This window comes from Thermomyces dupontii, assembly GCF_041956625.1.
Source record: "Thermomyces dupontii strain NRRL 2155 unplaced genomic scaffold VTN31scaffold_1, whole genome shotgun sequence".
Taxonomy (NCBI): domain Eukaryota; kingdom Fungi; phylum Ascomycota; class Eurotiomycetes; order Eurotiales; family Trichocomaceae; genus Thermomyces; species Thermomyces dupontii.
Window position 1 is genome coordinate 2016660 of NW_027192307.1, and position 14163 is coordinate 2030822.

The window sequence follows — 14163 nt, forward strand, 5'->3', positions numbered from 1 at the left end:
TCATGTTGTTTCTCTGCATGACCAGATCCGAATTCAACCAGAACAACATTGCAGGCGGTATCTCTGTTGTGATCCGGAATCATATGATTCAGGAACCAATATTGTCTGCCTTAGTAGGGTTTCGGACGGCAGTTCTATTCGAATCTGCACTGAGGTGACAATGCACCCGTCCGGATCGGTGTTGACGACGGAACGCTGGAAGCATCAAGCCAATCAAGGAAATGTTGATGTTGCGCAATGTTTGCTGGCAAAGATCAAAGCTGATATTGTACGGACTGAACTTGCAGGCTAGGCATTTTGATGGTCCAAATCGGTGATTCCGCAGTCAATAAATACATGGAACGAGCCAGTCCGATTGAATATCGATCTTGACCTTGTCAGAAACATATCCAGTCTCAGAAGTTCACCTTGGCCATACCGTTTTTTTTTTTTTTTCCTTGCATACCTGAATGCGACGACCATTGGATGACGCGTCTAGGTCGCGAGCGACAGGGAGCCAGCGGAAAGTCCGATTCTGTGGAGTCGTGGTCGAGCAGTATGACCTACAATCTCGTATGCTGCATGTTCGAGCCACTTCACAGACATTGCTCAAGTGAGCATTGTAGTCTTTCATGAAATGGACATTGCAAACTTGGAATTCTGATTCTCCGCACGGCAGGAAAGTACGGAGACTAATTACAAGTAATACAAAGTTTGGTAAAATGGAAGAATTGACTGAGACCACACAGGACGCAGAGCTGCACTTTACAAATCATATTTACAAGGCACGGAGGACAGTCCGTCCAGCACGAATAGGGTTTGGGAAATCGGTAGGCCTACGGAGTACTAGATCCGCTCCAATCGGTTTATTCTAACAATCTAACCTATGGATCGAATAGCCGATCCAGCAGACGCCGAGATGGACAAGATTATGGATTGTGCGATTATCAAACCAATCAGGATGCACAAGAAATTCTACTCGTTCTCGACTTTTGGTGTCGGCCTGGGCCTGGGTTATCCTGAGCTCAGTCCTGACCGAGGGTGCTCTACAGAGCACAATATTCTACACAACTACCCGTCATTATTGGCGCTCTCGAGTAGCTATTATGTGTTGGTAGCAGTGGCTTCTATCTTTCTACGAGTGTGTCATGTGGCCTGTCTCCCGAGTCCCGACGGATTGATAGGGCAAAACCCGACGGGAGAAACAAGGATGTCAGACTTCGGAGAAAGCTCCGTGACCTGAAGCCTCATGCAGTATTCCGGACGTATTTATTTCATTGCGGACGGAATATCCTCGGAACTGGTCCTCGTACGAGTCGGGGTGTCGTACGAGATATGATATGGACATAGGTAGGTTACTGAACTACGGAGTACTCAATATCGTACGAAGTGAAAAGTACCATCCTGTACGGAGTACATGACGTACAGCTGTGATCTGGTACAGTAGATATGCATTCCTCCAACTACTCCGTACTATGTACAGAATACGGAGTGGCTTGAGGATCGAATGCCATCAAGGTTGGTTGAGATCGCGTGTCTTATCGAGCCAACCGATCAATCATAACCTGAACCAATTAGGTCCAGCTCTGTACGCAGAGACGATTGATCTTCTCCATTCACCGTGCTTTCTCTCACATAGCTTCCAACCAACTCGATTCAGCTCGGGATTCGGTATGTCTCGATCCGTTGGTCACAACGGCCTCGGCACATGTGAAGCGATTCCCGGGATGTTGGAGGAGCTAAAAGATCGACGAAAATAATACATAGTATAACAGAGCATTTTAGGCTAAATGAGGTTGGATTCGACAGTTCCCACTCTTACACGGAGTGGTATTGTCATTGGTGGATTCTGCACCAACCCGGCAACCCCAGACCCAAGAATCGTGGAGATTGAAGCTAATTGAATTAGCCCTGTGCTTCGAGCAAATCAGACTCTGGAGATGGCAGATCTCTCTGGGACGTCATGGATGGAGAGCGCGTCATGCCATCGTCGCGGCAGATACAGCTGCTCGTATATAACATAACAACGGGTGCCGAGTCCACAGGAGAGAATTCATCATCAAGACTCGAGAATGCAGGATTGGAATAGTTGAAATCCCACTGAACATCCTGGAATTTCTTGAAAAAGGAACTGGCCATGGCGGACGCACGTCACCTTGAGAAGTCTGCGGCCTATCACCTCGAGGACACCCTCGGCTCTGGCGCCATTGTCGACGCCAAACAGGCCACTGATGAGGAGCGTTCCCAAACCTTCTGGCAGGCCATTTCTGCCAACCGCCGGGCGGTTGCTTGGTCCATGCTCGTATCGATCTCGATTATCATGGAAGGTTACGACCTTATCCTGATGGGAAACTTTTTCGGATATCCAGAGTTTAAGAAGAAATACGGTCAGGATTATGGCGGCGACATTGGATATGAGGTTCCTGCTCCCTGGCAATCAGCCTTGAACATGGCCAGTACTGTCGGTGCGATTCTAGGTACGTTGAAAGGACTATTCAAAAGTTCAAGCCAACGGAAATGCTCGAGGAACATCAGAGCTGAAACTTTTGTTGCTCCCTAGGCGGTGTTGCGAATGGCCACCTGATTTCACGCTTCGGTTACCGTTGGGTGATGATTGGCGCTTTGATTTTCTTGACCGCATTCCTCTTCATCGTCTTCTTTGCCCCATCCGCGGCTGTTCTGCTCGTCGGACAGATCCTCTGCGGTCTATCGTGGGGTGTTTTCGCAATCATCGGCCCTGCTTATGCGTCCGAGGTGTGTCCGACGACTCTGCGCGGTTACTTGACCACCTACGTGAATATTTGCTGGGCCATCGGCCAATTCATTGCCGCTGGTGTTCTTCAGGGCCTGGTCAATCGGCCTGATGAATGGGCGTACCGTATTCCTTTTGCGCTGCAGTGGGTTTGGCCTGTTCCGTTGCTTGTTATCGCTTTCCTCGCCCCGGAGAGCCCATGGTACCTCGTTCGCAAGGGGCGCCTTGAAGAGGCGAAGCACAGTCTGCGGCGTCTCGGCGGAGACAAGTCTGAAGAGCAGATCAATCAGCAGTTGGCCATGTTAGTCCACACCGCTAACCTCGAAGCTGAGATGGAGGCGAACGCTACGTACATTGAGTGCTTCAAGGGCGTCGACCTTCGGCGCACGGAGATTTGCTGTGTTGCTTTTGCTGGCCAGATCCTGTCCGGGAGTTCCTTCGCCTACACACCGACGTACTTTTTCACCACCGCGGGCATGGATCCAAACCAGGCATACGCACTCGGTCTCGGGGGCACGGCGATCGCTTTCGTGGGCACCATTCTATCTTGGTGGCTGATCACGTACATTGGCCGTCGCACTCTGTATCTCACCGGCCAGGGCGTGTGCTGCTTCTTCCTCCTCCTGATCGGAATCCTGAACGCAGCGAACGAATCCAAAGACTCCCTATGGGCTCAATCGTCCTTCTGCATCATCTGGCTCTTCACCTACTCCCTCACCCTTGGCCCTGTGACCTACGCCATCATCTCGGAGACCTCCTCCATGCGCCTGCGTCCGCTCACCGTGTCGCTCGCTCGGATCACCTATCAGATCACGAACATCATCTCGCAAGTTCTCCAGTCGTACTTTATGAACCCGACAGCGTGGAATGCCTCCGGCAAGACGGGATTCTTCTGGGGCGGCACCTCGCTGCTCGTCTTCATCTGGGCCTTTTTCCGTCTCCCCGAGGCCAAAGGTCGTACGTACGCCGAGCTGGACCTCCTTTTTGCGCGCAAGGTACCTGCAAGGAAGTTCAAGACGACACACGTGGACGTTTTTGCGCAGGAGTTGGAAACACAAAGGGAGGAAAAGAATTGACGGGGGGACGTGCCGAATATCCCACGGGTGTCTTACAGTCCAGAAAGTTCAATGAGGAAAAGTCGCAACGAACCAGCAAACAGTACTTAATAATTCGTGCTTTTGTACTTACAAATCAATCGTAATTACGAAGCCGGGTTGGAGCGTCGTTCCCAATATCCATTGTCCTACCCGCAATCCTGCCAAACCATCCCATAAAAAGTAGTGCAACAGAACTTGGAACCAATCTGCAATACACAAACCAAGGAGGGGTATAGATTGTATCCATCGCTAAGAAACATCACAAAGTCATAGCCGAGAACCCAGATAATCAAACGCGCCCTGCTGCAAAGCAACCGCTTTCTCCCAGAATGCCCGTGTTTGCGGATCGAGTCCCTCGTCAACGTCAGCCCAAACCACGGTTGTCAACAGGGCTCTCAGATCGGCCCACGAATTGACACCGATGGTGGAGGAAACTACGCCAAGGAGCCCTGCGAACCACGTCGCTGTTTCCTCATCGGTCGAAATGATTCCGCCGATTACCAGTATCCAGATCAGCACGTGCATCATCTGCAGGTTCCAATCTTTGCGGACCGGATAGTCGATGATCGCTTGCTTGATGAGCCGGCTCAAGCGGGGAAAGGGAGCCAACGAAGGAAGCACCGTGAAAACGACGAGAATACTGTAGGTAATCATGGCGAAACGCAACGGTTCATAGATTGGCGTGAATTCCGATGGCGGTAGCTCAGAAGCGGGAGGTAACGAGAGCGCTTTGTGCTGGATCCAATTCCGTCGATCTGCAACGACGGAAAGTTCGGATTCAGAGGTTTCTATAGTCATGACACCTTTCATAAAGAACTCGACCACGCGAGAAAACGAGCGCATGTCTTGAAGCAAGGAAGTGACATCAACAGGTATGCCGGCGCCGAGGAGGTTAGACGGATGGCTGCCTCCGCTGCTGGATGAGCGCAACAGGGATTCGATAGATGGAGGCCAGTCTGGCTGTGTATGTTTGCCGTTCGTCTTGTTCAACGGTATATACGGACACATGGGCTTGGCCAAGGCTTTAGTCGCAAACATGATCGCGCCAAGTGACATCATCTCAGGGAGGCCCGGCATTTTGATGGCATCGATGCCGCCCCTGAGCGATATCAATTGCATCAGGCCATTGACATGTGTCGTGTTGTATTCCAGGACGGAATACACACTGGCCCATTGAAGATCACGTAAGGGAGACATATGTTGAGAGCGGTCACTGGGTAACTGTCGCTCATTAACGTAACTATACCCCATAAGAAAGATAGCCAGGGTCAATTCTTCGGAGAATCTTTGCTGCGGATCGGCCAGGGCTTCACTGATTCGATTGATGGCCTCTAGCTCCGCTACCATGATTTGCATCATCAACTGCCGTTTAGATTCGGGGGTCAATTCCCCTCGCATCCATCGAAACGCCAACTCATGGGTAAGGTTGCCATAGAGATAGGCGCTCAACAAGGCCGGATGTTTCATCGCACTGGCAACCCAAATAGAATGGTTAGTCGCATGGGCAGGGTTGTTCTTCTTTGGAGGAACTAGTTTCCTCATCACGACCGAGCCACCTGCGGGGTATTAGTAATATGACCTAGATGGCCTCCCCTGGAGACACGCTGAACTGACCATACTTGATCAATCTCCGGATCTGATCTCTCGAAAAACTGCTTTGGGGAATGACGAATGGGCTGCATAGCCCATATTCGATACCAGCCACGGGATCAGGCCGCATTCGCTTCGCGATTTGCCTTCGGCTTGCATTTTCGCTCATTTGCCTGGCATCCTCATCACTTGAAGGGGAAGAATGGCTTCGACAGTATGTTCCCGTGGGCCGCTTGTAGAAGCTGCTACTACTCTGCATGCCTTCGGACTTCTCCTTGCGGCGCTTCCATATATAGCGGCCGGCATTGGCACGGATTATGGTTCGACTTGCGGCATCATCGGTTGGGTTCGACGGGTCAACTGAAATGAAGTTGAGTCCTGTTGAAGGGACACCCTTTCCACTTCCCGGATGTTGCCTTGGTCGGCCACGACGACTTCGCAGGGGTAGACTCGGTGATATATTCTCAGCAGGGGCCTCCATCCTGGGCGGCATCGGGAATGCCGACTGCGGGGGCGAACTGCCATCAAATCGACATTGATTTCAATCCACTTGGTCCGGCTGGTTTACAAAGCGACTTGACATAGCGATCAGCAGATCAATTCTGCAGAATGTCGAAGCGGCAATGCATCCTGGTAAATAAAGGCCTGCCATGCCTCCATCGTCTGAGTCGTCCCATAAATTAGCTTACAAGCTAACGTCGAGAGGCATCGGTGGATATGTATTTCCTTCCCGAGTCCCCACATTCCACCTCTCAACGTAATCTTTTAAGCTTGACAAGTACTAGTTAACTAGGTATAGTTACGAGTAGTTACCTGAGTTTTTTATTTAGCTTAGCGCCTTAGCCCCAACTGGGCCGCTGGTGAAAGCCATCGATCATGGAGGCGTGGAGGCACACTCTTGTCTCGGCGCCCGTCGGACTAAGTAACGGAGTACTCGGTAATACTCGTAGTTACCACTCATTCCTCTTTTGAAAGCCTGCTGGGCCCCCACCTCTGGACCGTCGCCACAATCCTGTTTTATTGCCTACTCCGTATTGGTTGAGGCTCACGTGCGATTGATATGATTGATTGAAGGTCACGTGGTGCTCTGTCCTGAAGCAATCAGTTGGGTGAAGGTCGGGTTCGTCTGCGGATCACGTGGGATGAGATTGTGCTCTGGACTTGGATGATGCAGCTCTCTATGCTGATTGGTCCAGATCAGCCAATGAAAGTATCCTATTGATCCTGGCTCTTGACATGACGAAAGCGCAAAAAGGCTGTTAAAAGCCTCAACTTTAACGGCTCAAACTCAACTCGAAGAGCTCCAATTCGCTGACCCCTACGAGTAAGTACGATCAGTGTCCGCTTGGAGACACTGGACCTCAAGAGACTCCTGGTAAGCTGTTGGAGCCCCTGGTCCACAAACATGAGTTCCATGGACCCCCACCGGAATGAATGGATTTAAATGGAGCCTCTGTAGATCACGTGACAGGCATCAGGACTTTCTTGCGGCTCGCCAGACTCGTTACGCCCTACTAACAAACGGAGTCACAGAATACTCCGTACGGAGTATTTGTCCTCAGCAACTCTCCTGATCATCCTTGTCATGTCAACAGTCATTGAACGGATAAATTCCTCGATTACAAGGGTTCATACATACTAATATTTCTCCGTGATGGTCATCATCCAAGGGTCAATGTTCATCAAAGAGTCTGCCACCGCGGGATTGGTTGTCATTCCTTTATTGTACTTATGTATCTTCTCTGTAATGGAACAGGATCCCCGATCATCCGTCCTCTCGATTCCATTGGCTGAAAATCACATGTCACGTGCTTCCATAGTTCTTATTGGCTGAATACTCCGTACTTGGAACGGAGTCGACACTTCACAGTTCACACCACTTCAGTTAACCTAGTTAGACTAAGCAAGCAGGATGCCCTCCATTAACTTATTGACTCCTTGAAGAGTACGGAGTACTTGAATCACCTGGGCGAGTTCGGACCATCCAGCATTTTAGCTACGCATTCACAGCCGCAACTTCCCTGCGGCCCGCGGTCTCGGCGCGTAGGCTTAACCATCATATTAACTTGCGTGTGTGCGAGGGTCTCTTGATGACCAGGCACGTTTGTCTGATGTTAGCAGCTCTTGGCACTCGCGCCCGAAACTACCTGTATGTAACTGATTCAGGAATCGAGTTAAATCCAGTACTCTGGTGTGAAGCTTGTGTCGTTAGGGCTCCAGAGGATCGTAAATCATCATGTTAGGTGCTTGTATAAAGTACATACTCCCTCCAGTACTCCATTCCCATCTCGCAGAAACAGCAGATCGCCGGTGTGATTGTCGGAAGTGGCTGCACCGATGCAACCCAATACTCTATTTGCTGAAGTGTGACGACAAAGAACGCTGATCGGTAACCCTAAACTCCGACCCCGAGACGGCATGTAGCACGGAGTACTTCGTACCCAATGTTGGCCTTCACCTCACGGGATTCGGGTTATTTTCGGCGTCCCATGCTTGCAAAATATATAAGGGCATGGAGGCGCGGTACTTTGACCATGACTGCGTGAGGTCTTGACGCAGTCCGAGAACCTGGCGGATGCGATCGATTGTTGGCCTTGTTGCGTGCCCTGGCCATCTGGAAGTGTCCTTTTGTCACGCTCCCTTCCACAGAAACTACCGTGGATTGAGACCCAATGGCTTTCCGTGGACCGTTCAACATAGTCACGCTGCGTCTGCAAAGCGTACAGCCAGTCAATCAAGACACCAAGCGATTTCGCTTTGCTTTGCCAGACCCCAACGCGTATCCCGGGTTAACTTTGACTTGTATGGGACTGTTTCTCTCCTTTCGACCTCATCCGCTGACCGCAAGTCCAGCTTCCCTTCTCACTGTCCATAGACCAGCATGGTCTTTGTTCCCTGTCTTCAGACCCTATACGCCGGTTAACAGTTTCGGTAAGACAGGCGGAGGGGGGGGGGGGGGGTAAAGGATCTGACTCTGACAACTAACTTTGTCAGATGAACCCGGATACATCGACTTTATCGTGAAGAGATATCCCAATGGCCGCGCGAGTGGTCATCTCCACAGTCTCCAGCCAGGCGATAAACTGACTGTCCTGGGACCCCTTCCAGGATACAGATGGAAGACAAACGAAGCACATCAGATAAACCTGATCGCCGGCGGCGTTGGCATCACGCCAATGTTCCAACTGATCCAGGGAATTCTCAACAATGCCGAGGAGAAGACCAAGATCAAACTGCTTTTCGGTGCCAACACGGATGCCGATCTGGTGTTGCGTGACGAGTTGAACGCATTTCAGGCGCGGTTTCCGGATCGCTTTCAGGTCGCCTATAGTGTCCTGCGACCAGCGGAAGGATCACCGCATCGGAAAGGATACATCACCAAGGAACTGCTGGAGAAGGAGCTGGTCATGCCAACGAATGAGAAATGGCGAGTGTTTGTCTGTGGACCGCCGGGGATGGAGACGTCCTTGCTTGGGACGCGGGGGTGGTTTGGGCTTTTCGGTCGTCGAAAAGGCATCCTCGAGGAACTGGGCATTCCAAGGGACCGAATCTACAAGTTTTAGTGATTACAGCATTCTGGATCTTGGCCAGCCTCTCGCTGATCTTCACCCAAGATTGTTTATAATAGACGAAAGAAAGACCATTTTGATAGACCTACGCCCTATGCATGGCGCGGACGACTCGCAACTCCTTGTAACAATTCGCGTATGTATGTAGTCGTACTCCGTAGGTATTCACCGCAAATCTGCAAGGTTCGCCGAACATCTTCTGCCTGACAAGGGAACACAAATACGCAAACGGGTCAGTCTAACAGCCTACCGATGGCACACTTTTTTACAGTGCATGTTTCGAAGAATGATGGTGAGACTGGTGACAGGCGATGTCAAAACTCGAAAGGGATCACTTCGAAACTCGACGGAAGTTGCGAGTCCAAGGAGACAGCTGAGTGAAGGTGAAGCGTACGTCAGACCGCTAGCCTTCTAACAACGAACTTGCAAAACATGTCTGTGACATCAAAAATCATTGGATGAATGGATGCCATGTTGGACGTATAACTGTTGTGAACAAGGAAAAAAAAAAAGGAAAAAAAAACATGGCTCTTGCGGACTTTTCCTGACCTTGTATTCAACTGAATCGCCGATGAGTTGCTCCGGAATTACCTACTGTACCTAGTACAGTAGTCGGTGTTGTCTGGTCAACTTTTGCCAGTTTCAAAGAAATGGAAAAAGCAGCGGGATCGCCGGCGATTGGATTGTGGAGCACATACATAAGGAGAGTACATACATACGAATCCCGAATTCCGATTCCCGAGGTCGGCGACCAACCCGTCCGGAGGGCGGAGGCGGGCCACGAAACCTCTCTCAAACTGGCCAAGAACGCGCTTAGCGTATTGTCGGCAGGTCGGCTCTTCTCCACCCTGCAGCGGATCGATCCGCTCTCATGTCTCGGGGTCTACCGAGGAAACCCCGACAGTTCGATATTCTTCCTTTGGTAGGAAACAATGGATCGGGGTTCTGGGGATCCTGGAACCAACCTACGGCAATTCGACGTGTGGAATGGAGTTCAAACATCACCCTATTTCCCTGGCTATCGGAGTTTGTCTGCATAGTGTTAGATAAACTTTCCAAGAAGGCCAGTAGGGCTGAGAACCATTTCGATAGTTCTGTCAAAAGAGTCTGGCATGTTATGAACCCATGTCCACTCAGAAAAGTCCGTGTCCCTGTCGTGTTGATTCGAGAGAGACAGACCCTAGCCAGGGACAAGACGATGGCTTCATCGCTAGTACCACCAACGAATCGTCGTCGCCAGGACTCACAACCATGTGCATTTGTGAACGATCCGCTGGTTCTGGGGTACTACCAGAGCTTTCATCCTGCCCATCCCATTCTCCTGTCATTACCCTCGCTCCGGGGGTCACTGGCACGGACGGTCCCCGGACATGTAGTCGCAGCGGTTCGGTACATTGGAGCGCGATACATGCAGAAGAAAGATGTCGAATCGACCCTGTACAAAGAAGCAGCACGCGTCCTGTGCAGTCCGCAGGCGGACGGCTACCATGTTCAGAGTCGACTTTTGCTTGCCATCGCTGCCCATGGGAATGGAGAGCATGAACAGGCACAGCAGATTCTGGACCACACCATCACCATGGCTCTCAACCTGGGCATGCATACCGCGAAATTCGCCACAGAGCATGCCAACGGCTCGCCCGCGTTGGAAGACATGTGGCGACGGACGTTCTGGGAACTGTTCGCCGTGGACACGCTGTTTGGCGTGCTGCACGAGCGGGTCCCACGATTGCAAGAGGTGTTGACAGACGTGCCTCTTCCGGGAGACGAGGCAATGTATCTAGATCACGAGATGGCATGCCTTCTCTTTACCCGAACATCTTGTCCCGGGGCAACATTGACTGACGGGGATTCTCCAAGCAGACTGTTGCGACCAGTTATGCTCCGCCGGACCCTTGGAACGAGAACTGGGCCGCCAGAAGCTTCGACCGCGTTTCCTCCTATGCCCGCCGGATCGAGGCGTTGATGCTGCTGGCTCGCATCACAGCTCGGTCCCGTGCCATTCAACCGGCGCAACAATCAACGACAACAGTACCAGATGCTGTTGTGAACTCGCTAGACGAAGGGCTCACGCGATGCCGGGATGGTGTTCCGTCGCTGGACGACGCATTTTTCAAGAACCAGGGGACCTTTGACGAAATGGCCTACCAGACGCTTATCATCATATATTCGTAAGTCACCCACAGTCACTCGAATGATTGGGGAACAACAAAGGAACTGACTCCCCAAAGAGCAACAATCTACCTTTTCCGTCCATACTCCCCGCTGTCTCTCATCCCAGTCACTCCCCCATTACCTTATCCCTACCCCTATTTCAACTCGAGCTTTAGAAAAAACGCAAGCATCAACATGACAAACCTGAGCCCGACAACGCGCAAACTGATCCTCGCGGCAGACAGCCTCTGCGACTTGTTGTCCCTCCCAATCCCGGCACGCAGACACAGTCCATTTCTCATCCATGCTGTATCTCTCGGCGTGCTGGTGCATACCGCAGCCTGTGTCGCGCGGTACCGCGAGGAGTGGCATACCCAGGAATCTCTCCAGGTGCGGATCGAGTGCGGCGTAGGCGTGTTGCGGAAAATGGCCGAGATATGGCCTTTGGCAGACAGAACCAAAGCGATCATGGTGGATGTTTGGAGAGGCGTTAGGGATAGTTGTTGAGGTTTTGGTGGGGGCGCTGGTGTTTCTATCTTCATCTGTGCTACATTGATTGCGTCTGGTTTGAACTCTGTTGAATTCTGATATCAAAGAGTCAAATGGGTAGATAATATTTTAGGCTGACGTTTGAACCCCCGGAAGCTGGAACTCATGGCTGATCGCTAAATCTGTGGATCAGTCATACTCTATCTACCTCGTACCTAACACGATTGCCTACCTGTAGCCTCATGATCACCTTAGTCCTGGAACTACCCTGTCTAGGATGTTTACTGGCGTTGGGCCTTGACACCCTGTTGATCTAATCCTGCATAGAGACATACGGAGCACAAGATGAAAAACCAAAATTGTTTGATATATCTAGAGCAGCAGCAGCACAGCGCATGGGAGCTACATGTCTCACAATGCATGCATGCCGGCTGCACTCCAATCACCATCAAATATGTACACGAAACGACGGAATTGAACAGAAACAAAGTTCGAATAATCTGAAGAGATGCCACCGAAGTGACCGGACGTGGAAGGTAGACGCCGCTCATTTACTTAGCGACCGGCGGGTTGCCCAGGGGCGGCAGGACATTCTTCGCGTACTGACCCGCAACGTTGCCTATGGATATTAGCGATACATTCAACAACTCGAGTGTGACGGATGATGGGGGCGTACCAGGCGGACCGTAGTTGCACACCGTGAAAGAAAGGGCCTGTCCCGACGCGGCATTGCCGAGTGGCTGGCAAACCTTGGTCGCGCATCCGACCTTGGTGGTTCCCTTCCAGACAATCTGGGTGAAGTGACCCACGCTCTTGAAGATGCTGCTTGGAACATCGGGCTGGCCAAAGTAGGGTTCGTAGTTCACAATTTCATCGTACATCCAGTGAATCATCTTGTCGATCTCCTCCGCGTCAATACCATAGCCAATGTTCTGGCCGTAAGACGAGGCAGGGCCGATGCTCCTAAAGGATCTTTGAGATTTCCATTCAATGCATCCCGGAAGTTGGCAACTTACCTATCGTGCTGGTACACGCACTGATTCACCAGGTTCTGCGCACTCGCAGCCAAGTCATCATCCCAAGTCAAAGCGGAAACCGAGTGATTCGCGCGGTGGACGTTGTGTGCATCGAGAACCTTTTGCTGGTAGGTAGTTGCCGGAGCGGAATACCCGGAGGACGGCTGAGGGGTCGGAGTTGGCTTTGGCTGGCTCTGCGGCTGCGTCTGGGTCGTCACGATCGGTTGCACGGCCTGGTTCTTTGTTTCGACCACCTTCGCCGGTGGCGGAGATGGTACCACGGTTGGCGTCGAGGTAGAGGTGGAGGTAGAGGTGGAGGTCGAGGTTGACGACGCCCACGTTGTGGTCGGGCATTGAGTCTCCGTCACAGGGACTACGGCTTCCGCAGTCGGGCAGACGGTCACGGTGCTGGTGACCACGACTGTTTCGGTGATCAAATGCCGTTTCTGCTGCTGAACGGGCACGGCAACGGCTCCGATCGCATACAGCGCAGCGGCGACGATGGACGAGCGCATCGTGTCGAGGGGGTCGTGACTCCAATGAAGGAATGACAGTCGGGTCGGTCTCCAAGGACAGCCACAGCAATTGAGAGCAGATCAACTGCTATTCAGCAAGAGGGAAAGGAGCGGACAGCTACCAGAGCGAAGCCAAAAAGGAGAGGACCGCTCGCTACCAGAGCAAGGACTGAAGGAGCGTGTGGGTTTGGAAAAGGGAGGGAGGGTGATGTGCGAAGCGCGCAGAGCCTTTTGTACCGAAGGCTGAAGGGAGGAGGAGAGGGAGAAGGCCAAGTGCCCAGACCTGTCTGGGACCCAGATGGCTATCAGATTGGCACTGTAATATTAACCTCTCGAGGAAAGTGTCCCTGGCGGGATGGTCCTTTGGCGCTCACTCATAAACCAGTCTACGGAGGACCTACTATGTACTATGTAGTTAGTAGGATAACATACAAGTCTACTGAATGTCCTGGATCGGATTCTAGCGACGCCACCGCCGCTTAATTCTTCTTCAACGCAGAAACCTGGCGTTTGGAGATTCACATTCCATGTTGCTGTTTCAACTGTTTCAAGCCTGCTGTTGCAGCAATGACAGCTCCTCCGCATGGACTTAGAGGTTGATTATGATCCTTGATCACAACGTCATGATTGAATTTTTATTCTTCATCGGTAGGAGAAACAATAATATTGCTGTTCTCGATGAAAAGAAAGAAAAAGAAAAAAAAATAAAGCTGACAAACTTGAAACGGCTTGGACTCTTGGAAGGAGAATGAAGAGATCTGGCTCTCCATCGCTTGGGCCAACCGGAGTTTAAGCGACAGAATTACCCGTGCCACTATCTCCAGACTGGGTTTAGCGCCATTCTTTATCGATAACTGGCCGCTCATGACGATCTTGGAAATCATGCCCCTGCCAAGGATGCTCAGTAGCCAATCACATGATCTGGGGTTGGGCTGAGGACTTGGCAGGCCAGTTGACGGTGAACGGCATATGTATCCCCTGAAGTCCCAACAGATCTGAATCAAT

The 14163-nt window shown here is 51.5% G+C and overlaps 6 protein-coding genes across 6 annotated transcripts; 3 read left to right on the forward strand and 3 right to left on the reverse strand.

Moving 5' to 3' along the window:
- Positions 1-325: 325 nt before the first annotated feature.
- On the reverse strand, positions 326-613 carry VTN31DRAFT_743 (uncharacterized protein; the record flags this gene model as incomplete). The annotated part of the gene is made up of 2 exons (XM_069408150.1): positions 326-367; positions 419-613. The coding sequence occupies 2 exons, from the start codon at positions 611-613 to the stop codon at positions 326-328; spliced, it is 237 nt and encodes a 78-aa protein (XP_069263599.1).
- Positions 614-2116: 1503 nt separating this feature from the next.
- Positions 2117-3807, forward strand: VTN31DRAFT_744 (uncharacterized protein; the record flags this gene model as incomplete). The annotated part of the gene is made up of 2 exons (XM_069408161.1): positions 2117-2456; positions 2540-3807. 2 exons carry the CDS (start codon positions 2117-2119, stop codon positions 3805-3807), a joined length of 1608 nt encoding a protein of 535 aa, XP_069263600.1.
- Positions 3808-4095: 288 nt separating this feature from the next.
- Positions 4096-5911, reverse strand: VTN31DRAFT_745 (uncharacterized protein; the record flags this gene model as incomplete). The annotated part of the gene is made up of 2 exons (XM_069408172.1): positions 4096-5384; positions 5443-5911. The coding sequence occupies 2 exons, from the start codon at positions 5909-5911 to the stop codon at positions 4096-4098; spliced, it is 1758 nt and encodes a 585-aa protein (XP_069263601.1).
- Positions 5912-8090: 2179 nt separating this feature from the next.
- VTN31DRAFT_746 (uncharacterized protein) lies at positions 8091-8981 on the forward strand (the record flags this gene model as incomplete). Its single annotated transcript, XM_069408183.1, has 3 exons — positions 8091-8220; positions 8272-8349; positions 8413-8981. 3 exons carry the CDS (start codon positions 8091-8093, stop codon positions 8979-8981), a joined length of 777 nt encoding a protein of 258 aa, XP_069263602.1.
- Positions 8982-9858: 877 nt separating this feature from the next.
- VTN31DRAFT_747 (uncharacterized protein) lies at positions 9859-11645 on the forward strand (the record flags this gene model as incomplete). The annotated part of the gene is made up of 3 exons (XM_069408194.1): positions 9859-10779; positions 10848-11155; positions 11216-11645. The coding sequence occupies 3 exons, from the start codon at positions 9859-9861 to the stop codon at positions 11643-11645; spliced, it is 1659 nt and encodes a 552-aa protein (XP_069263603.1).
- Positions 11646-12178: 533 nt separating this feature from the next.
- On the reverse strand, positions 12179-13158 carry VTN31DRAFT_748 (uncharacterized protein; the record flags this gene model as incomplete). The annotated part of the gene is made up of 3 exons (XM_069408205.1): positions 12179-12246; positions 12304-12590; positions 12644-13158. The coding sequence occupies 3 exons, from the start codon at positions 13156-13158 to the stop codon at positions 12179-12181; spliced, it is 870 nt and encodes a 289-aa protein (XP_069263604.1).
- Between the last annotated feature and the right edge of the window lie 1005 nt (positions 13159-14163).